The sequence below is a fragment of the Cupressus sempervirens genome, chromosome 2 (genome assembly GCF_028749045.1).
Source record: "Cupressus sempervirens isolate cs-2001-9-10 chromosome 2, ASM2874904v1, whole genome shotgun sequence".
Taxonomy (NCBI): Eukaryota; Viridiplantae; Streptophyta; class Pinopsida; order Cupressales; family Cupressaceae; genus Cupressus; species Cupressus sempervirens.
Window position 1 is genome coordinate 757,192,478 of NC_143119.1, and position 26,132 is coordinate 757,218,609.

Consider the following 26,132-nt stretch of genomic DNA (forward strand, 5'->3'; position numbering starts at 1 on the left):
TGGTTTGAGAATAATAATATTGAAGACTGAAATTTGAACGAAAGTGGATGTATATTTGATTAGAAATGATATGCTAGATAAGAAGGGGCATAAAAAGTCTTTGACATGCAAGATACTTTTAGTTTTTTATTTTGGATATGGCAAGTGAAGATTGGATAGATGTTATTGTTGTGCTGATTGTGGCTTGACTCATTGGGAAGGAAATCAGATTGGAGAAATGTCTGAAGGATTAGAGTTGCCTGAGGATGAAGAGTTACAGAAAGCATATGAAAAATGGAGGTCTAAACCATATGCTTTGACTGTACCTTTGAGAATAGCAGCTCTTCGAGGCTCAGTGCCCCCAGCATGGCTTAAGGTATTTTCTTAAATTTAGTAATCCTTGTTTAAATTGATTATTTTTTCCAAATTTTTTTATCTTGTTTTGTTAGTAAAGTATTAGATGTAAGTAATGAAGTTCATAAACACAAAACCCAACCAGGTTGGAAGCTTTGAGACTGAACGTTTAGGCTTTAAGACTGAATGTTTTTAAATACTTTGTCTTTAAGTTTTTAATTCCTAAGAACTCGGGAAAATTCATCTTCAAATCAAAAGGGCAGGTGGTATCTATTTTCATAATTTCTACTATTAGCTGCATCTTACATGAAAACTAAAGGAGGGTCATTCTGTGGAAGTAGCTCCATTCTGTTCTGGTCTGTAATATCCTGTACCCAGATATTTGATATACATGCAAATTTTTTGACTTCTCACTCAGACATTTTGTCAAACAGTGGTATGCAGCTGGTCCGATTGTGTTCATGTAAATTTGTTTGAGGAATATAATATAGCATTAAATCTGTAGAGTTGAATATTGAAATTTGGGTAAAAAACACAAAGTAATTGCATCATGTATTGCATTGACAATTATTCCTTATCCAATTTTCTGGTGATACGAAGTAAATATACTCAGAACTTACATCAGCAATAATATTATTAAATAAATCATCAATAATGAATATTCCAAATGGTTGATCTACTTGAGATGGTTGGAGTACTTGCCAATCTGCTGTTGGCTGGTCAAACCTCCACATCAGAACTCACTCTTTATTATGTTCCCCCGAGTTTCCAGTACGGGGACGGCGGGATGGGTTTCTTGGACGGCAATTTTTTTTTTGTGATCTTGGGGGGGGTGGGGGAACGACAAACAGGGACAGCTATATATATAGGGAAATTTTAAAATATGCATTGAAATTTGCAAATATACATGTCATTTATATGAAACTAAGCACAAAGCATGTCATTTAAACATTATAGAACCATAACATACAACATCTGAATGCCATCTAGAAAATAATATCCGATTTCAGTACTCAATTGTCAAAATGCATATCAATATTAGTGACCAATATCATAATGATAAACATGATAAATCTGAAAATCTAAATCTGAATATGCCTAAAGCTATATGCCCAAAGGTTAGAGGGTTGCCATAAAGTAATAAGTATCAATGTATCATAATCATGTTCACGTTCAACATAAAAAACATAACATAGAAAAATGCAGACTGCTGGTCCTATTTTGCCTCTACTGCATTTGGAGGGGTGGGGCTCACCTCGGCGAAGGGTAAGGAGATTTAAAATTATTTTTTAATATTCATTTTAAAATTTTTTTGCATAATTTTTTTAAATAAAAAAAAAAAAAAAATTGGGGACAGCTAGCTGTACCCGGTATGGCCAGCCGTCCCTGAGTTTTGGGGATGTCCCCTGGTAATTTGCGTTTTTTGGGAATGGCTGGGGGACGTCCCATACCTGTCCCCCCGTCCCCGAGATGTCCCCATTTCTGAAACTCCTATTTTTAGGCCAGGTACGCATCCTCGGGGAACATAGCTCTATGTACTTTGACATGCAATTTTTTTGATTTGTCACTCACTGACACTTTTGTCAGACAGTTGGTATGCAGCTGGTTAGATTGTGTATATGCAAATTTGTTTGAGGAATATAATATTTGGGGTACTTGCCAATCGTCTGTTGGCTGGTCAGACCTCCACATCAGGACTCACTATTTATACTCTGACATGCAATTTTTTTGATTTCTCGCTCAGAGACACTTTTGGCAAACAGTTGGTTAGATTGTGTATATGCAAATTTGTTTGAGGAATATAATATAGCATGTAATCTGTAGATTCAAATATTGAAATTTGTGTCAAAACACAGAGCAATTGCATCATATATTGCTTTGACTATTCTTCTTTTTATCCTATTTTCTGGTGATAGAAAGTATATATACTCAGAACTCACATTAGCAATTATTTTATTAAATAAATCATCAATATTTTATATTTTAATGTTTAAATGGTTGACTTACTTGAGGTGCTTGGGGTACTTGCCAATGTGCTGTTGGCTGGTCAAACCTCCACATCAAAACTCATTCTTCTATACTTTGACCGGACCCTTGGAAAATTCCAATTTAAAATTTCTTCTTTTGTGCTAAATACTCAACTCTAGACTAATGCCACTAATTATAGAGCAGCTTATATGTATGGGCATAGCAAATAACAAGGTTGCAATCCCTTCCTTAGGTGCTGTGCCAGCTTTAGTTGAATTAATAAGAGCCTACGACACGGTTTATGAAACCTTCTCTTATTTACTATAATATGTCTTAAAAAAAAGTTAGGTCCATTATTTTTTATTTCTTGAACCAGAAATATAATATAGCAACAAAAACATACAAAATTTAAGAAACAACTAACACAGGGAGTTATCCTGGGAAAAACCCTCTGGAAATAACCCATCCCACAGAACGATGGTTCCTCTATGCAGATTATCAAATCAATTACAAAAATCTTTGCTCCTTATTGATGTCTTTAACATTCAATGATACACAGATTTCAAATCACAGAATAGTCTCAATGCATATAAAGTTATGATCATTTACTGAGCATGGCATTAATATTTGAAAATGAAATATATATGATCTTCTAATCTTCCAAAATATTGAACACACAATCGCCTGCTACAACAGTACTCTTAATATTATGAAACAATATTTAGTTATCATCGATACTCTCCCTCGATGACACTCATGGCAGTACAATAAGAAAATCACAGATACAACTATGAACTGACTCAGAAAAAATGAAATGATGCCTTTTGGGATACACGTTACCATTGAGAATATAAAGCGATCAAGAAGAAAACCGACAACTGTATCAATGCAACGATAAGTAAAATCCTGCAAAGTCAGAATGGAAACAACGATGAAGACAACTGGCATGTAACCGATGCCATGTCAGCATCTGAGAAGAAGAACACGAGCGTAGTAAGGAGAAAGATGAAGCATTGTGCCAACTAGGGACAAAGCCTTAAACACATAAAGCCAAATATGAACTGCATGAAAGAAATACTGAACTCAAGCAAAAACTGTGAACACAACAGGAGCAGAATAGAATAGAAAACATCATCACAACCTTAGCAAGTTGTCAATAGGTAAAAGATTTATTGCACGGCTACCAAAAATTCAACTCTTTCTCTTACCAAGAGAGAGATCTCCACTTGTCATCCCATGACAATTACACATAGCTGCAATATAAAAGAATGTCAACAAAAATCTCTTCACAGATTTTCTCAATAGAATTGTTATTTCAGCATAACAATATTCACCATAGCTACTTTTAGAGGATGAATTAGAAAAAACAAAAAATTAAGTCATGGAGTCACACACATGAATTCCACCATGGCTACCCCTAGAGGGTGGATCGACCATAGCTACTCCTAGAGGGTGGATCCACCATAGCTATTCCCAGAGGGTGGAACAAGGGATTTCACCTCAAACTTCCCTCGCATAGAAGAACTCATTAACAAGGGATTGTACCTTGAACTTCTCTGACAGAGAAGAACTCATTAACAAGGGATTGCACCTTGAACTTCTCTTAGAGCTTTAAATCCTTAAAATTTGGACATCACTTCATCAGATTCTTTTGACTTAAGAAAATAAATCATACACTTACGAGAAAAGTCATCGATGAAGGTAACATAATACCAAAAACCACTAAGGGAAGCAATTGACACAGGACCACACAAATCAGAATGAAGTAACTCAAGGATTTCCTTTGCTCTACTTTCATTACCATGAAGAGTAGTGTTAACGTTCTTACCTAGAGCACATCCCTTGCATAATAAACCTTCATAGTTTTAGTTCAGCTTTTGGAAGACCAACCACCACCTTCTCCATTGAAGTCCAAATTCTGAAACTTAAGTGACCAAACCTTTTATGCCACAGCTCATTGGAACTTGAAGATCATGTGCTAATGCTTGAATAGGACGGGCTGAAAGATTGTAAAGACTATCATGACGAACACCAATCTCACGAAGCTGACTAAATGTTGGTGTCCTTCTTCCATGCAAGAACTTTTACATCAGAAAGAACAACATGATAACCCTTGTCCTATAACCTTGAAATAGAAATCAGATTCCTCTTAATTCCAGGAGCAAAAACAGCATCACTTAGGTGAAGAGGAACTCGAGAATCCAATTGGAAGGAAGTAGAATAATACCTTTCACAGAATAACATGCATCATCACCAATGATAACTTGATGATGAGAACCTTTTTTCTTCAAGTTAGAGAGGTGCTCAAGATAACTAGTAATGCGACAAGATGCTCCACTATCAATCAACCATGTGTCACTTTTAGTAGGTACTAGGAACATTACTGGAAAGTGTAGAAATAGATAAGAATCCTTCAAAATTTTCATTTGACTCTCTTTGAGGAGAAGAGTTCTCAACATTTGTAGCAGCTGTTTGAGGCTTTGATCTCGATGTACAATCTCTAGCAAAGTGTCCGAATTTGTTACATCTGAAGCACTGGATCCTAGAAAGATCCTTCCTTTTCTTGGAATCAAGGACTGACTCAAAATTATTCTCTCTGAATCTTTTGAAATTACCTTTCTTTCCTTTCCCCTTTGAAGTGCGGGAAGCTAATACATGATCATCTTCATTATGATTTTTACATCCATTGCCTCTAGCTTCTAGTCTTCGTTCTTCCTTAATGGAATCAACTCTAAACCTCTCAAATTTAGGAAGATCATCTCTCCCAATGACACCTTGAATGAATGATTCCTAAGAGTGGCAAAGTCCATTCATGGCAAGCATGGCCAAATCTTTATCTGCAAATGACTCTCCAATTGCATTGAGTTGATCTTTTGTCTCTGTAATCTTCATGAAGTATGAAACAACAGATTCTCCTCTAGCCATTTTAACATGTAGAAGTTGATGTCTTAGGGCTCTGCTAGTATTGTTGAATTTGTACAGGTCCTTTAGAGTCTGAAACATCTCTTGGGCTGAACTCATCTTTGAAATAATGGGTGTTGATTTTATTATCAGATTTATCTAAATTCAAATTTATATTCATTGATTTATTGATTAATCTAGTTGATCCTTGATTCCCTTTTGATTAGAATGTTAGATTAACATATATCATGGTTTATATATTTATGATTCTATGAATCACTTAAGATCCAAACAAGTACGTTGATGTAACTTTACCATCTACAAGATATCAGTAGTTTTTCTTATGTGACTGGCGGTACTCTTAGTTGAAAGCAATTGATGTGAATGACAATAGGCATGGTCAACCAATAAACGCTGATGAAGAACCCTAGAACATTTGATGTGTTTTCGATTCGATGACTAATGAGTAGCAAATGACTTTGGTAACTTCAATGTTTTCGTTCAATGATTTTGCACAATATCTATTCTTAGTCTGATGAGACTGATGGTTGTCGGTGATGTAGACAATGTATTCACTACATTCGACTGCTGAAGACTATAGATGAAGATGTGTCAACCTGTGAAGATAACTAAAGGCGTGGATTGTTTTACTTATGTTTCATGTGTCATAATTCAAATGTGTTCGCAAAATATATATATGACTATGGGTCATGTTTGATAGACGTGACTTGGGAGTCACAACCTATCAAACTTGGCTCTTAGTGTAATATCCAGTTTTCCTGGGTCTTAATTAACAACTAACATATCCAGGAAATATAGTTATTATATCATTTTCATAGGAAGCCAGTTAAGTCAGTTTCATTCATATGAAAGAGATTGATGGTTAAAATTAGTTAAACAAATTTTCTTAACGAAGAGCTGAAAACACCATCAATGAAATTACTATAGAAGTTAAAATCCACATACCATGGAATTTGAACCAAGAAACATTGTAGGGATGCTTCTGCAATCACCTAGATTAGTCCACAAATACCACTATAACAATATCATATAACGACTTCCATCCAATGCTACTAAATCAAAATCAAATGATGATTATCATTAACTATATAAAAATCAGGACATCACATACCATGGTATTAATTAGGGCATCAATTACCACTGGATCATTTAGGGCATCAGATACCACTGTACCAATTAGGGGCCAGGGCTTCAGTTACCACTAGATTGTTTAGGGCATTAGATACCATAGAATCAATTAGGGTTTCAGATACCACTGTATCCAATTAGGGCTTCAAATTTGTATCATTTCTTTCTGTCGGATTGCTTAATTGTGGCAATAACTCAAGATTAGAAAATATGCTTATTTTTAATATTCTTATAAATAAAAACAATCCATAAATCTATCTCTCGCATCTAGTGTAAAAATAACTGCAATGATAATATAACTCAATCAATTGTACCTTCTTGCATATACATCATAAAAGTGATAATACCTGTTTTCCGACAACAATTTAATGTACAACTTATCTTTGTATGTTGTACTTCCGACAACTTGGGGAGAGGTGAAACATTGTCAATGGCTTTACCACCCAACCTCAGACCTTAACTTATTCCCCGCACAATCTCCAATGAGAAAGGCCCTCCCTACCCGGAATTGGACTTGGAACATCTGTCATCTACTAAGCATCTTGGTGTTTAACCACACCCCTTGACTTGACAACAGGGGATTACAATAACAGGATTATGCATGAACTATTAAATAATTCAAAACTAATAATGATAAGAATTGTTATGTCATAACTGATATTGTTTCATGTTATTGCGGATTTCTCTCTCACCTCTCCACGCTTTTCTTTGGCCACACAGCCGGGTGAGTGTCAGGTGTTCAGAATCCTAGAGAAGACAACTCTGCCAATTATTCAGGAAGATTACATACATCCAACATTTCACAATCTGTGATTACATTATTATGTTCTTTAAAGATTCTAGAATTGATTGTTTAATTCTAATATCCAGTGGTGTAATGATTCATGGATCCATACTATGGTTATTTGGTTATCACTTCCCATGATCTAATCTATTTTAAAGAGAATTTATTCTGTAATATCAACCAGATATCAAATAAGATATTATCATAATAAGTATTGTAGCATACTGCTATAAAAAATGGAAGAGCTGTAGCAAATTGGTAGAAGTTACATCGCAATGTCTGGTTTTGGGTTAATCACATAACCTGATATGTTCTGAAACACGAATGGTGTTTGCTGAAAGTTCGTCAACCTGCCTTAAACGCTGGTTCCTAGTATAGATGTTGCTCTCAATTTGTGGTTGGTACCATGGAAAAGACAGGTGCTTGAAATGTATGGAAGTCGGTGCTTCAAGTATGTAAAAGTCGGGGTCTGGAACTTGCTAAACAATTTTGTATTTGCACTTCTTTCCTTTTCCTTCAGGTGTAATCACAGTATTTATATCAATCCTTAGAAGAATGATACATACGAGAGACTGAAACAAGAGTGATGCTGCCATAAATTGCAGAGATTTTGAAAAGAGAATGAAGCCAGAAGCTATGTGCAAGAAGATGGAATTAATGGGAAGCCGAAATTGATAAAGGAAGTCGGAATGCTTGCATGACAAGGAGCAATAACTTGAACTGCTTGATCAAGGCTTCAATGGACGGTATTGCAAGTATTGGCAGTAAATAAAATGAGGAGAAGTCGGGGTATGGAGCATTGAAGTTTTAAAATGCAAAGCAGGAGGAGGTTGGGAGAAAAGAATATGGTGCACGACTCCTCTCACGGCTTTCATATAAAGGAACATGCCATGACTTCTTGGCTTCCATCGGTTACAAAAAGATTATACGCAAATTCAAATTCCAAATGTTTTAATTCGATTAAAACAAAGAAAATTTAAATGGTTGGAAGATAAAGTTGGAAGATTATAAGACAATTTGAATTGCTAAATATTAAATTGATTTTCATGCCAAATGTTAATCGGTTAAAAGCAAGAAATTTAAATGGAAAGAATAGAGTTGGAAGATTATAATTTGAATATTATAGTTCAAATGTTATTATATTTTGAATATTATTATAATATTATATTTATATATGTACATGTAAATATATTAACAAGGTAGCATCACTTTATTAAATTATTATAATAAAATGGTGCCAAATGATTTTTATATTTATATGCACGTATATAAATATATCTATTATAATAATAAGGTGAAAGATCATATTAAATCCTTAGAGGTACGTTTTTAATTTTAACTCAATTATTTATGTTTCTTAAATTATTTATTTAAATAGCTCATGCGGGTCCCACAGATGTATCCTGTTTCAAGTTGCTAAGTTCTCAACCCATTGCCCAGTGATGGTGATGCTCCTGTGCATAATTCTTTTTTGACAATGTTTCCACCCCTTCGACATCTTTTTTGCAAAGAATTTATCCGTAATTAAATTATATTATCATAATAAATTATTTAATCATAAATAATCATAACGGTTAACCATCTTCTCAATTCCACAAATTCGTGATAAATGATCAACTAGCTTGTTATCTTCATTTTGAAATTATAATGACTAACCATCTTACCATTTCATAGGATTATAACCAAATTAACTGTCAATTGACTTAATGTGAATGTCAACGGCTATATTTTAAATTAGGTCAAAAATTGGGATGTAACACTTAGTCACATCACAATATAGCAAAAAATAAACTAATATTAACCCAGCCAAATTGACTGATATATATATAAATATCAATTTATAATTCATTAACTATATCAATTTTAATATATGTAATTAAATTACACACACACACACACACAAGTAAATATATTTAATGTGCAATAATAATAATACTAACAATAAAATAAATACATTACATCAACATATTTTCTAATATTATTATATCCAACTAAACTATACATTAGCAATTGGAGCCATATGATCCTTAACTGAATCAATTAGGATCTTCTTTGTCATGATCTTGCTCTTTTTCCGTTGAGCTTTCTCAACTTCTTCAGAAGGTTCTGCTACATCAGAGTTTACATTGTCTAGAAGATCATTCTCTTCAAGAGCAATCAGAATCCTTAACTTCCATGAAGAGAAGGTAGAAGAACCATTTGATTTGTTTTCCACTTTCAGACCGTTCACCATTGTCAATAGCTGGTTAAGTATAACTCAATACATGTGGTTCTGGATTGTTTACTTAGACCCACTCTGATACCATGTTAAATTTATGAACCAGAAATATAATATAGCAACAAAGAAATAAAAAATCTAAGAAACAACTGATAACACAATGAGTTATCTTGGGAATAACCTTCCTCTCTGAGGGACTGAGGGAAATAACCCAACCCACATAAAGATGCTTCCTTTATTCAGATTAAAAAATTGATTACAAAAATCTTTGTCCTTTATTGATGTCTTCAACATTCAATGATCACTCAATGATCAGAGCAAATAACATCAACAGAGTATTGTTTTTTAGGAAGTCATGATTTACAGATTTCAAATCACAGAAGTCTCAATACATATAAAGTTCTGCCCAAACATTGAAAATGGCATTAATAATTGAAAATGATATTATGAGACAATATTCAATTATTGTTGATACGCTCCCTCGATGACACTCACGGCAATACAATAATAAAATCACAGAAACAACTATGAACCAACTCATAGAAAAAATGAAGCAATGCCTTTTGGGATACAAGTAACCGATGGGAATATGAAACAATCAAGAAGAAAACTGACAACTATATTAATGCAACAATAAGAAAAATCCCATGAAGCGAGAATGGAACGAACAATGAAGATGAATGGCATGTAACTGATGCCATGCCAACATCCGTAAAGAAGAACACGGGCATAGGAAGGAGAAAGATGAACTATTATGCCAACTAAGCACGGAGCCTTAAACACATAATGCCAAATATGAACCGCACAAGAGAAATACTGAACACGAGAAAGTCTCCAAGGAACATGAGGCAAAAATTGCGAACACAGAAAGAGCAGAATAGATTAGAGAACACCATGACAACCTTAGCAAGTTGTCAATAGGTAAAAGATCTATCTTGCAGCTACCAGAAATTCAACACATTAGAGTCTTTAATTGTCTGACAAGTTATGGAAGGTTGTGATAAATATTATATTTAAACTTCCTCCATAAGACATACAACACCTGAGATGATAATATATTTAATGGCTCGTGCTGTTACAATTTTATGCTTGCCTTCAAACTTTATAACTTTATATCTGGGAACACTAATGACAATATCTACAAATAAATCCCAGTAATTCAATATCAATATGAATACCAAGGTTGGCTAAAATGGGTTTTTGTCCAATCAGCTAGAAGAAACCCAAGGATTTTAGTTCTAGGGCTTTCTAAACCATGAGCCAAAATATCTCTAAGGTCTCCAAGAAAAAATATTAAAACCAACAATAATGCAAATGATCTCTCAAAAAAATTATTTTTAACTATTAGGCTTCTCATAAGTGACTTTATGCAATATTCCCCCTTAATAATGAAATCTGATACCAAATCGTAAACCAATTAAAAGAATATACATAGTAACTAGTTATATAAATAAATAAGATCATTAAATAATTATTTAAGATAAATTACACTTCACCAAATCAACATCAATAAATCAATAGTAAAGTGTCAAAAAATCAGATAAAGAGATTAGATATCCAACTATTATAAATGAATAAATATCAATTTATAATTCATTTACTATATCCTAGTAAATATGTTAACTAAATAATACTATATATTCACATTAATATTCTCTTACTGCATCAAAATAATAATAATTTATTTTGCCACCTTTTCGATGGGCTCAAACCTTTATGAAGCGAGATCATCAGCACAATCAATGAATATAAATATATATCGGGATATCAAAGAGGAGTCAAGGGAATACACAAGAAGGAAAAAGCATGCAAAAAAAAAAGAAACAAGGACAGATTGATCGGGGAACCCACTTATCCATAGCTAACGTGTCCTCTGCAAAACAAGGGCAAAAAAAAATACTTAACATTGCAAGTTTTGCTATGTACCTCCGAGCGTGGTATATATATATCGGGAAGATATGTCTGATTGTATTGAACAAACATATTCTTCTATTCATCGAACCAAAATGGACAATGAGGAAAAGGTAAAGGGGAGAATGTGGCACTTATATAATCAAGGAAAGAGTGGACGCATTTCTCCCAGAAATTAACAAGGATGAACTCATATAGAGTCTAAACAAAGACTACCATTAATTATGTGGGAGAACACTAAAATAGTAAAGTTATGATACTATGCATCCTTCGTGCGAAGTAGGAAAACTTATTAAGCTTGGAAAAGGGAGAAATCCGAAATTATAGGGGAATGGACCATGTAAGCACTAAAGTGTGCTTGAAAATGAAATAAATAAAACTTTTTAAGGGAATACTCCAAGTTAATAAAGAGTTAAAGAGGGAGATACATGAATGGGCTTATAAGGTAAGGTAAAGGTATGATATTATTTTATAATTAAATTATGTTATTTTCATTTCATTTGAAAGTATTATATTATTCTATTTTATACATGAAGGACTATATATGTGTGTATTTGATATTTTATGAAAGATCAAATGATTCTTATGGTGGAAATATATTGATCTCAAATTCTTCATATCCGTATCAGAGATGAGTTAAATTCTCATTTGGTTGACATGATAGAGATGAAACTTCAAACACCTAGTGTTAGTATCAGAGGTGGGTAAATTCCTATTTGACTGACACAATGGAGGTGAAACACAAACTCTTAGTGTAAATATCAAAGATGGGTGTAATTACTTATTTGGCTTACACTATAGAGATGGATATTTAGTGTCAGTATCAGAGATGGGTATAATTCCTGTTTGGCTGACACCATTTAAATGGATATAATATCTATAATGTTGGTATTTGAGATTGACATAAATTTCCATCTGACCAACATGCTTGAGATTGACATAATGAATAGAATATTCTGGTGATGTCAACATATGTATGTGTGAACCTTAAGGAGTGCACTCTAAATAAGACGGTTGAATAAGTAAGTTTTAGCAAACCCGATCTAGAGACGTCTTTAAGGTTGGGGTTAAGTTGGAGTGTAGGATAGTATGTTTAAACTATTATTGTCGAATTTTGACGTCTTTAAGGTTGGGGTTAAGTTGGAGTGTAGAATAGTATGTTTAAACTATTATTGTTGAATTCTGACATCTATTTTGCAGAAATTACTGGTCCCAAGATAACCCTAATAGTGGGGACATTACACTTTATAATATTTATTTTATTCCATTTATAATTTCCCACTGACGCAAAATAAGTCCATTAAAAAATCATGGTGAATTCAACACTTTCTCAAACAACTTAGTATTGTTCGAAATTCAATTAATTGATTATTTCTATGTTCTTTCCAAACATTTGAAATTGATGGTTGTTAAATTTACTTTTGTTTTGACAACTTAATGCTAATCAATTAAATTATTCCTGAGGTTACATAAAAAGGGGACATTACAAGGTCCTTGCAAGGTCTCTTTTAAGCTTGATTGGAGTTTTGACAAATTTTTGGAAGTGAGATAGTGATCTTCAAGGGTTGTCCTTGCTAGAAGAACACAATGCAATCTCTTCAGATCCTGCAATAGTTTTTGGTCCTCATTATATTACACTTCTAATTCCTTTGCCATCTATTTGAGGGTATTTTGTGCTTTACACACTTCATTATGATGGTGCTCATGTAATTCATTTCACTTTAAGCTTCCTAGTATGCATTTCATTTCCACTTGGATATCCTTATGCACATCCTTTGTTTCTGTCTACATTTCCTTGCAAGTTCGAATACATTCTATTACATTTGAAAGATTGCTAGAGCAAAGTAGAGCATTTTTTTTGAAATAGATTAAGGGATGGCATGGATCTTGTTGTTGATAAGGCGGGTTTGGAAAATGATTCTCAAGATCTTCTTGGAGGTCCTTTACATGATATTATTGATTAGGATGATATTTTGACAACATAAACATGGTAGACAATTCTACTTATTTTGATAAGAATTTCTTTGAGACTATCCCTAGTTCCCAATACTTAGAAGCAAAGGGTTGGATTGACAACAAGAGAGATCCTAACTCATTAGAATTGATCAATTGTCACTCAGAAAATATCTCTAATAGCTTGCCTTTCTCTTGGAATGAAAATTTTAGGGTTGATTCCTTTGGGTTAATTTTTTAAGGTTGGTTACATTGGGTTAGTAGTTGGAGCTAAAAGAACAAGGGACTCTATTAAAGGTTCTTGTTCAAAATGAAAAAAGCTTCTATTGTGATTTGATGGATCCAAGTGCTACAGTTGCCTTTGAGGGGGGATAAAAAAAGGATTAGTGGTGCTCAAGGGGGTGATGAAAATGTTAGACAATGATGTTATTAGGGTCATGCCCTCATAACATTTATATTGTTTTTATATAAGATTTTAAAACCTTATGATAATCAAATGCTTTACAAAGTATACACCATTCAATAATTAATATCTAATAAACTATTAGATTTGTAATCATTTACCAAATGATTGTTTAGCCTTCTCATCCCCACTTTGGCTTGGCACGCTTGTTGGGTGCAATCTATAGAAGTCCACCCACCCCTAGGACCATTATTGAAGCCTTGTACCCAACGTTTTCTTGAATTAGTGATGCAAGTCTGTTGTACACTCCAGTCGATCCCAACACCCAGATTTGGATGTGCATTACTGTCACAAGCAGATTCTGATCATTCATAGGGACCATGTCGGGGCCCTATATCTAGATTACTTGGCCCTAGCTTGAGCTTATATAAGGTATTTGAAACAAGCTATAGGATAAATAGATTATACAGGCTTATATACTTGCTTTATAGTAGACATAGGTACACTACCATAGGTGATGGGGAGATGTCGGAAAAGGGGGACAAGTTTCCAGGTAGGGGGTCAAAGGGGCCTCAATTCAGGGATGGCAGGGTGATGACGGTGAGGGACGAAGGCGGGGGGGTATGTGCTATACATGTGGCACTTATATTCTAGTTATGAAAAGATATATAACAATATAAGACATAAGTACTAAGTTACTAAAATTTAGATACTTTAACATTGCATTGAACATTGGACAATAAATAATAAAATTTTAATTACTCAAATCAACAAATGGAGGAGTTTTAGCTTCATTATATAAATATTAAATAATAATAGTCATAGATATCAAAACTGTGAGTATCTCATCATAAAGATGATTATATTGAGCAACTTGATATGATATCCAATATGATATTCAATACGACCAAAAGAATATTAAAAAAATGTTTTATTTTTATTGGACGAGGGACACCTGATTGTCCCTTGAAGGGGTTGAGGGACCCATTCCCACTCCCCTGTCCCCTCAAGGGACGCCAGGACGTCCTCCCATCTCTGTCGGAATGACAAAAGACTGGTGTTGCTGCTGGAACGATGTACCCCATCCTAGTGCGCCTTGGCCTCAAAGACATTGGGGTTTTCTTTGGTGGGGGGGGAGGGGGGGGAGGCGGTCTCCCCATGTTATACTAGTACCAACATTGCAGCAAGGGTGGTTCAATGAATTGCATTGAGTTATGGATTATGGTGGAAGGGAGCTATAGTTCATGACACTGGAGAAGAAGAATCAATCCCTACCTGGATTAACTTGGTAAATAGCTATATTATGGCAGACTTACGGGATTGAAGGCGACAGGGGTGATAACCTACAAGAAAAAATGTTGGGGTGGGGGCATGTTACATAGAGAATCTTGATAGTTGACCTAAATGGTAGTGTTGAATAGGTGTGATTGGAATTTCTTAAGGTACTTTGCCACCCCTTGTAAATTCTTGTATATTTAAGAATCTTCTCTCTCATTAAGAAGTAACTCAATTTGGCTATTTATAAAAAAAATCTATCACTATGTGCAAGAGTTGTTATTGGCTATGTGAAAGTGAGAAGTTAGGTGTCTTATATGAATTTATTATAGAATTGTAGTTAGTGTACAATGCCTATTGTTATGTTTGATAATATTGGTTATTTGATGATATAGCAATCATCCAAATTAAGTTTGTTTTCATTCTTGGGTCATTGTAAGTGTTGGTTGGTTGATGGTTGTGTTCTTGGCAATTGCCAGGTCCTTTAAATATGTTTTGTTTCGTCAAGGAAAGTGGTATGGTGTAGCTAAATGAATTGTAATCCTTGGCTGACCATCTTTGGTCTTTTTCTTTGTAAAAATATCATGAGCAAATTAAGATACATTTTACTTGTATTTGGCATGCAGAGTCATCTTTACTATTTTTAACTTTCTCAATTTATCAAATACAATAGTAAACAATAATTGTGTAAGTATTTTATAATAAAAATATGGTTTATGGTGTTGTTAATCTAGATGGGTTTTCCTCATGTATATATTGTGTAATTTGTTGAATTCGCGCGTCTTGTAATAATATTCATTTATAGTATATTTTTATCTGAGATGATTAGTAACGTAAAGATTTAATTTCTTGTGGCATTAGAGCTAGATTAGCATATGCTAATCACTCCAAAAGTTCATTAATTATACATTTTGTCTCATTTCATCTAACTTTCGATATCTATTAATTTATGTTGGTTTGCATATTTGCTCTTTTAAACCATAGTATAGTTGTTTACTTGAAAGGCCCTTCTTCCTTGGCTATTACGATGTACTATGCAAGTTGAAATACTGAGTATACTTTTGTAAGCATGACTGAAATTAAAATGAAATGGTGGAAGTTCTATGAATTTTGTTCCTAGTTAGTAATGTATAATGTTTAGTTTTGAGTATTAGATTTTATGATCCAATTGATTCAGAATTATTTGATTATTCCCAAACTATAAGATTCTTATAAGAAAATCACAAGACCTTTTAAGTAAGAATTCTACAACAAGTTGTTCTTTGTTAATAGATTAAAATCCTTTTTAAGAGTAAGAAGTTTTGTCTTTTAACATGATGAAAATAGTCATAAGTTATTACCCTCTCGTTAGAAGCATGAAAACTTGAAATGAATATATATTTGTCAAGAGTGAGATATGTAAGGTGGTTGAATTAGTTGAAGCAAGCATTTTGTTATTCATATAAGAAGTAGTCGAAGCAATTATGGTTTTGTCTAATATTCTTCATGGCACTACTGTGGTTGCTGATGTGTCCTCATTGGGACACAAGTTTCACTTGGTGGGAAAAATATGAAAAATATATGCAACCTTGTTTCGAATATGACTTAGAACTCTATTAGAGTATTGTAATGTTTCATTGATGGTCACCTTAGTTAGTCTCTAGTTATTAACAAGTTTCTATTTTTGTCTTTAGTTCACAACTGTTTCATAATAGAAATATAGTCTTTATAAATCTATATAAAGAGCTTTTGTTTGTTATGTTTAATACAACATCAATTTACCATAACATGGTACTAGAGCGGGTCGATGGGATTTATAAAATTTGATGAATTCGTTAAAAAAATTCGAGCCTCTTCTAATTTCGAATTTTTTCTACAAATTTGTTTATCAGTTTTTAAAATGAAAATTGTTGGAGGTATTTTATGAAAATTTTGTGGTTTGTCTTCGAAGATTTTGGCTGAAAATCACAATCCTTGTTGAGGGTTTTGATTGTGCAATTTCCTGATTTAACTTCTAAGCAAGAGTCCTTGATTTTTTAGGGTACTTGTATGTTGCTTGCATGTGCTTTTTGTGAGTTGCATATTTCTTGCATATGTTGTTCACTATACAAAGTCTCGTGTTTTGCCTCATGAAGAGCTCTCTGAAGGGTTTTCGTAATTTTTTCTTTAAAATTTTTTTTGATAGGTTTTCATAATTTTTTCCCTTCAAAAATTTCTGATGGGTTTTTATAATTTTACCCTTGGTTTTCATAAATTCTCCCTTCAAAAAATTTCTAGTGCATTTTAATAACTTTGCCCCTTATAATTTTTCCTTCAAAAATTAAAGGTTTGCTCATGTCAGGGAGGGCTCTCTGGTTTCTAGAAAGATTTTACTGTTTTTTCCTTAAAGATGTTTGTATATTGATCCACTTTTTAGATATTGTGCTAGCCATCTGTTTGGTTTTTTGATTTTATCCTCAAAAATCAGTTTTGGCTTCTGTAATTCACAAAGTTGCGTGGGATTCTTTTGTGGGTTTCTACCTTTTTTATCTGAAGGAAAACAATGATTTGTAATCTTGGGTTTGGGGATTTTTTCCTTAAAAATGGTCACTTTTTGTAATTTGTTCTAGGGCATATTGTTGTTCAACAAAAAATTGGAGAGTTTGCCAAATTTTCCTCAAAATTGTGGTTGTTGTTCTCGGTGTGTCTTTAGCTATAGGGAGGAACAACTTTGTTATTTAACATCAAGTTGGATGTTTTTTGATGATTTTTGATCAAAAGCTTTGCAAATTTTGGGAGGGTTAGTGGCAGACCATCTTAGTGGCAAGCTCTTGTCTCTTGTGGCTGAGAATTCTAAAGAAGGGGGCATTTTGGCTACTCTTTGTCATTGACATTCTATAGTTCCGAGGAGGGTCACATCAATTGCAAAATGTTCAGAAGAATCTATGACCGCAAGACATGTACACTTTCCAATAGGGTAGTTTGATGATGACCATCAAGGGAGGGTATTAGAATATTGTAATGTTTCTTCAATGGTCATCCTAGTCGTTAGTTTCTTAGATAATTTCTATTTTTCATCTTTAGTTCTTAATTGTTTCATAATAGAAACATTGTCTTTGTAAGTCTATATCAGGAACTTTTATCACCTCTGTTTTATTACGAGAAGTAATTGGTAAAATACTTGCTTGTTATTAACAGAGACCGAAAGGTCAATATATACAAAAGAATAAAATGATGTTTCTTTAGGAAATGATTGTAAATAATACAAACATTCTATTCTAACAGAGAGAGCTATTAAAGAGAAAGCAAACTAAAGCTAACTAGATATTTACAATAGATAACCATTAACTAATAATAGACTATTATCTATTATCGTAATACGCTCCCTAAATGGTTAATATATCTAGAACACCAAGCTGTCCTTTGAATTTGACAAACTTATCAAGACCAAGAGGCTTGGTGAGAATGCCTGCAGTCTGATCTGTGGTAGGAACATATTGCAAATCGGTAGTCCCATCTTCAACCAGCTGTTGTATGTAATGACAGTGAATATTTGCATGCTTGGTTCATTCATGGAAGACTGGATTTCGTGCTAACTTGATAACGCCTTCATTATCAATAAACAGAGTAGTCAGTCCTGTTGGTGACATCTGCATATCCCCAAGCATTCGACAAAGCCAAATAGCTTCACATCCTACCTTAACAGTCCCTCTGTATTCGGCTGTGTAGAGGAGAGAGAAACTGCCTGCTGCTTCTTACTGGTCCATGTGACTACATCAGATCCTAAACTGAACGCATATCCAGACATTGACTTTTTATCATCAACAAAGCCTGCCCAATCTAAATCTGTGAACCCACCGAGTTTAGGATTAGAACTTCGAGAGTATAGAAGTCCATAATTTGAAGTTCCCTTCACATAACAAAGCACACACTTTTCTGCCATCCAATGATCAACCTTAGGAGCTGTCATAAAGCATGAAATATAGCTGATTACGAAGTTGATATCAGGCCTAGTAGCAGAGAGGTAGATGAGGTTGCCTGCCAATTGCCTGTATGTAGTATCATTGAGGGAAGGAGAATCAAACTCTGCAGATAACTGGAGACCTTTCTCCATAGTGTAACAACCACTTTTCTTGGGTCTTAGCTAATAGCTAACATATCAAAGAAATACAGTTATTACCTCATTTTCATAGGAAGACAGTTATATCAGTTACGTTCACGGGAATGCGATTAATTGTTACAATTAGTTAAACGGAACTTCATAACTAACAATTGAAGACACCATCAATGAATTTACTATGAAAATTAAAATCTACATACCATGGAATTCGAAACCGAAATCAATCTAGGGATGCTTCTGCAAACACCTAGGTTAGTCCATAAATACCACTTAGGATCAAATGACGATTACCATCCATTACCACTTTATCAAAATCAAATGACGATTACCATTAAATGCCACTTATATCAATTAGGGCATCACATACCATTGTATCAATTGGGGCATCCATTATCATTGAATCATTTAGGGCATCACATACATGATACTATTGTGTTAATTAGGGCATATATTTACCATTGGATCATTTAGGGCATTAGATACCACTGTATCATTTGGGCGTCAGATACCACTATATCATTTAAGTCATCAGATACCATTGTATCGTTTAGAACATTATATACCACTGTATCATCTGGGGCATTAGATACCTCTATTTCATTCCTTTTCTTCCTATTGCCAACTGTGGCAATAACATAAAATTAGAAGATATGCTCATAATCATTATTTTTATAAATGAAAGACTAAAATAACAATCCTATAGATATATTCCATATTCAGTTGGAAGGTCAACCGATCTAACTGGTTACCAATTACATTGACGAGAAAGGTTGCTTTCATCAAAGAAAATAACTGAATTCAACAATATAAATTAATCCATCATATCTTCTTCTTGTATAAATATCATGAAAGTAAAAATACTTGTTACCAATAAATGTTTGAATAGTCAACTTATCTTTATTTGATGCACGTTGTGACATCTTGTGAAGAGGGGAAACATTGTCAGGGGCTTAACCACCCAACCATGGACCTTCAACTTATCCCCACACTTTCTCTAACTAGAAAGACCCTCCCTACTCGGAATAGACATGAAACACCTTGTTAGCCATTGAGCGTCCTGGTACTTAATCACACCACTCGACTTGACAACAGAGAATGAATTGGACATGCATAAGCTATTAAATAATTTTCCTTTTTAAAATAATATATAATTGTTATATCTGATTCTGATTCCATGTTATTGCAGATTTCTTTATCACCTTTTCACTTCTTCCTTGGCCATACAACTGGGTGAGTCATTGGTGTTTATATCTCAGAGTAAACCAACTCATTCTGCTGATCCTCAGCTAGTGTATGAAAATTACATGTTCCAATATATAATCAGCTTTTATAACTTGAGGAAAATAATCTTAAGACTTGTAGCAATACAAATTCGATTCTATCATACAGTAGTAAATATTTAAAGATGTATAGACTTGACATGAACAATTGATCTCGACTCAGCATGGGAATAACTGGCTCACTAAGAAACTATTCGGTGACACCAAACAAAGATGAAGTTTAGTATTTCATGGAAATATACCTTATTGATGTAAGTACAAATGTAGTAGTAATTTGATAAAGAAAATATATATATCGTTTGATTATGGAAAATTGACCACATAACCTGGTTGTTGGAAGAAGGAAGAGTCTTGGCTAGGCACTAACAATCCAGTTCTTCCACTAGAGTAATTCCAAATGCATAGCTCTGAGTGATTAACAATCACGACTTCCAGCGGAGGTAGAAAGGAGAAGGTAAGGACATGACAAATACTGCAGAGATAAATCAAAAATAGAATAGGGAGAGAAAATCAATTCTTCCTCTCGATTTCTCACGGCTCCCAAATATATAGAGGCATTTGATTTCTCAAAGGCTTCCAAGAAGCCGTAACTCCTAAAGAAATGTTTCGCCTTCTTGGACGCCGATATAATATGCCGAGTGTGCATTTCGGTTTCAAGTAAAGAATTGAATAAATAAGGAAAGGTATTCGAAGGTTATAAGTCAAAAGAATATTATAAACATATATATTTACTTGCACGTAAATATATTTTATTAAGATGGCACATAGTAAATGTTTATCCAAGGTCATACCTTTTTAAATATGTATATCTAATTACATGTTTCATCCTTGAAGATTTATTTTATCTTCTTGTACATGCATTTAAATGTACGTATTAAATAAATGAAATCTTGTATAAGAATATATTATGATGTCACATTTATTTTATATTTGTGTACAAAAATAAATATGTATTATAATGATGTGGTGGAAAAGTCAACCAAAAGCCATTTGAGGTATGCATTAATTAAGTTAATATTCTAAATGTTTATTTAATAGCTCATGTGTGTCTAATGTGTGTATCCTGTTATGTAGTGGCTAGGTCCTAAACTATGGTGATTTATGATTCATACCCATTTGCTCAGTAATGGCGATGCTCCTATGCCCAATTCTTTTATAACAATGCTTTCACCCCTTCGACGTGCTCCGTACAATAAAATTCTCTGCAGTTAAATCATATTACTATAACAAGTTATTAATCATATATAATCATAATGGCTAACCACCTTTTCAATTCCATGAATTCATGATAAATAATCACCTAGCATGTTATCTTCATATGAAATCATAATGACTAACCATCTTACCATTTCGTAGGATTATAACAAATTTAACTGTCAACTGACTTCATGTGAACCTCAACGGCTATATGAACATTTTAAATTGGGTAAAAAATTGGGATTTAACACAGGTGTAGATGCAGGCTTGTAATCTTGCATACGGAATTTGTCTAACAGGGCCCTGGCATATTTGGATTGAGAGATGAACATACCAGAAGACTCTTGCCAAACTTCAACACCTAGGCAATAATGCATGAGCCCAAGGTCAGTCATATCAAAAGATTGGCATAAATTCTGTTTGATTCTTTGAATCAAAGATGCCGAACTGCCAGTGATGATCAGATCATCCACTTAAATAACCAGAAGGATGATGTCACTGTCTGTAGTTTTGATGTAAAAATTTGAGTCTAAAGAACTCCTCTTGAAGCCTTGATCACTGAGGTACTTATCAATTTTTATGTACCATGCCCGAGGGCCCTACTTCAAGCCATAGAGAACTTTTACCAATCTGAGAACCTGATGGTCTTTACCAACAACCTTGAAACTAGGAGGCTGCGTCATGTAGACCTCTTCATGGAGATCACCATTCAAGAAAGCACTCTTGACGTCCATCTGATGGACCTTCCAGCCAAACTGTGCTACCATGGTTAGGATTAATCTAATGGTGCTCATCTTTGTAGTAGGAGCAAAGGTCTCCTCATAATCAATGCCTTGTCGTTGAGAAAAGCCCTTCGCCATTTTTGCTTGTCCAAAGTACCATTTGATTTGTATTTGATTTTGTAAACCTATTTGCAGCCAATGGGTTTCTTCCTTGGTGGAAGATGAGAAAGGACTCAGGTGTTGTTCTTCAACAGGCTCTGGTGTTCAGATTGCATTAGCATGTTCCCACTCTGGATTTCCTTTAGCTTCGGAATATGTTTGAGGTTCAAACACACTGTGAATGTTGGCCATGAGAGCAAAGTTAACAAAATTTGTAGTTGTGCTCTTTTTCCGAGTAGTTCTCCCATCAATGAGCCCATCATCACAAAGATCAACAAGTGTCTTAGCCCACCACTTAGGCTGGATAGGAGAATGACCAACATTAGTATCAGGAGATGCTTGATGATTAGGTTCCTCATCAGAAAATTCGGGATCAAACTTAGGTGAAGCATCTACAAATCGAGGTGATCCTGCAGGAGAAGCCGAAGGTGTTTGTACAGGAATCACTAGTATAACTGGAGCTGCTGGAGCCCTCCCATCAGGTGGACCTAATGGAAGTCGAACTCCCAAATCATGAGCCTTCATAGGTTGGTCTGTTGGATCAGGAATAGGAGAAACAAGCATGAAAGGTCCTCGCTGTTCATCAAAGACTACATCACGACTGTAGATGAGACGAGATGACTCAACATTGATCAGGTGGTAGGCTTTGTGAAGACTGCTATATCTAGCAAGCATGAGTTTCTGACTCTTGGCATCCAACTTGGTGCATGACGCATCAGGGATCCAAACAAAAGCAAGGGAGCCAAAAACCTTTAGGTGACTAATTCTTGGCTTGCGACCTGACCAGGCCTGTTCTGGAGTTTTATCTTTGACCACCACTGTGGGTGACCGATTCAACAGATAAACTATAGTGTTAATTGTTTTTGCCCAAAACTTCTTCGGAACATGTCTGCGTTTGAGCATGGATCAAGCCATCTCGGTGATTGTCCTGTTCCGACGTTCAACTGCACTGTTATGTTGTGGTGTGTTGGGTGTGGTTAACTGGTGTTTGGTGCCATGCGTATCCAAGAAGCTAGAGAAAACATTAGAACACCCCCCATTGTTTGATCTAAGAGTAATAATAGATTTCCTAGACTCTTTTTCAACTAAAGGTTTAAACTTCTGAGAAATACAAGAAATGCATCTGATTTCTTTTTAAGGAAATGCACCCACATTTTTCTACTGAAATCATCAACAAACAACAGAAAATATCTGGACCCAAGAACAGAAGGAGTGGCCATAGAGCCGTAGATATCGGCATGAACAAGCTGAAATACTTGAGAAGTGTGCTATGAATCACCATTGGTGAAAGGTGTGCGATGTTGCTTCCCAGCCTGACATGCATCACAAACTCCAAGCTGTTGGGTCTGTATCTCTAGCAATCCAAGAACAAGCTCATCCCGAGCAAGCTGTGAGAGATAATGCACATTGAAGTGCCCATAATGTTGATGCCAAAGTGTGTTGATAAAAGACTGCCAAGCAGCCATCGCTAAGTCTCGAGAATCACCATAATTAGTAAGTCTGAAAAGACCATGATCCTCAATGCCCACTGCAATAGTAGACTGAGTCGCTCGATTAGTGATGGTGCACTAATGTGAACTGAAGGTGACATCTAGGTGTGGAGAATGTCGTAGCAATTGATTGACCGAGAGTAGATTTAGTTCCATCCCTGGAATGTAGTACACATCAAGGAATATGAGATTCCTCTCAACGGACTGAAACTGAATGTTGCCTTTGTCGACAACCGTGTACTCTTCTCTGCCGCCAGAAATAACAGTCTGAATAAGGCTGGTAGTTAGTAAACCAGTCTCTGTAGTGAGTGAAATGACAAGAAGCTCCTGAATCAATGTACCAGGCAGACGACTTCACATGATTTGCAGGTCTTTTAGCCATGAAGGTGTAAAGGTAGACTCTGTCTGCTCAGTGTACTCTGCACTGTTCGCTTTGAACTGTGAACCTAATTGCTTAGATTGTGCAACCAAGCATTTCTGACATTCAATCTTCATGTGTCCAAACTTGTGGCAGTAGTTGCATTCAATGTTCTTCTTTTGGGAACCATCTGATGCTAGAGTAGAAGACTTCTCTTGAGATGATTGCTGAAACTTTCCTTTATCCTTTTGAAAGGATTTTGCAGCAAAGGCTTGCTATATGGAGGTGGAGGTGGAGCTACTACCGAATTGTTGTTTCCACCGATCTTGCTGAAGCAACAGTGTGCAAAGATTAGTGAACTGCAAATCAACACCAGAAGACGTGATGTTGAGAGTCTTGATAAAATGCTCATAGGATTTTGGTAAACTCCGAAGAGTGATAACCACAATACCCTCTTCCTCCATCTTGTGACTGATGGCAAGTAACTAATCACGAATTTCTTGAATCCAATTCAGGTGTGCTTGGAGTGAGGTGCGCTTATCCATGACAATAGAAAACAAAGTGTTTTTTAGAAAGAAGGCTCTGCTTTTGTCAGAAGTCTCAAGAAGTCCTTTGAGATGTGTCTAGATCTTGACAACTGTCTTGTCGGATGGAATCTGAGAAAGCTGATTATCAGCGACGGATAATTTGAGAAGCATCACCGCCTCTCGATTATTCAAATCCCCTGTATCTTAATCAGGACCAAGAGAAGTCGGACGCTTTGTAACACCTAGTAAAGTTGATTGGTGTTTTGATATTAAAAAATGGCAATGATTCGCTGCTTCCAAGTGCCATAATTCCGACCATTGAGTTTGGAGTTGTGCTCGAGTAGAATGTTTGTCAGAGATTCCATGGCACGTTTTTCAATGAAAAATTGTGTAAATCTTTGGAGGCACATTCTTTGAGGCAAACAAATAGAAGACCTAGAAAATTTAGAGTGACCTAGAAGAGAGCTCGAAAAACTCAGAAGGAATATGGTGTTGTTTTTTAGATCCGCTGGCTCGAAAATTGAGGCACCTAGAAAAATATGACGACCTAGTTGAGCTCTTGAAAAACCCACCAAGAATTTGAAACCAAAAAAAATTTTCGAGGCCAAAAATTAGGGTTTCGAAAAAACATACAGGTCTTCAAAAGAGCTTCAATGACGAATGTTGTAGAAAAAAATGGTAGATTCTGGGCGTGAATCTAATGTTGAGGGTTTTAAAAAACTTGGACAACACTAAATACAATTGATCTATCTATGATCTAGAGGAAATAATGGTGTTTGTTGTGTAGGTCGACCTCCAACGTCACACAGGTTGCAGAAATGCACCTAAACAGAGTTGTGATTCAAAAAACCTTTCAAAATGCAGCTAAAAATGCGTCCACAGAAGGGGGAAATAATGGACACGATTTTCAGAGGAGAAACGAAGCTAAAGATGACTAAAAACTTGTGCGATTTGTAGACGAAACTTGGGTGCGAGTTGCAAAGAAATGCCACCCAAACAGACACGATTTCAGCAGAAGCAAGGGCCACAATTTTTTTGAAAGAAACCAGCCAATTTCGACAAACTTAAATTTTTCAAAAAACACTGAAAATTCATTTCAAATTTTTATTAGAAAATTTTTTCATAGAAAAGGTTCTATGGCTTTGATACCATATTACGAGAAGTAATTAGTAAAATACTTGCTTGTTATTAATAGAGACCGAAAGGTCAATATATACAAAAGATGTTTCCTTAGGAAACAATCATAAAGAATAGAAACATTCTATTCTAATAGAGAACTAAAAAAGCGAAAGCAAACTTAAGCTAACTAGATATTTACAATAAATGACCATTAACTAATAATAGACTATTATCTATTATTGTAATATGTTTAATACAACAGCGATTTACCATAACAAACTCATTGTAATAACACAACCAAATATTA

General features: G+C 34.8%; 1 protein-coding gene across 1 annotated transcript in view; it reads left to right on the forward strand.

The window, feature by feature from the left end:
• LOC149575627 (putrescine-binding periplasmic protein-like protein) overlaps window positions 1-26,132 on the forward strand; it is a 188,505-nt gene that overhangs the window by 74,333 nt on the left and 88,040 nt on the right. Inside the window, exon 2 of the mRNA XM_089815393.1 lies at window positions 201-355. Within this exon, the coding sequence (XP_089671519.1) occupies window positions 201-355 (155 nt within the window). The remainder of the gene's footprint in view (window positions 1-200; window positions 356-26,132) is intronic.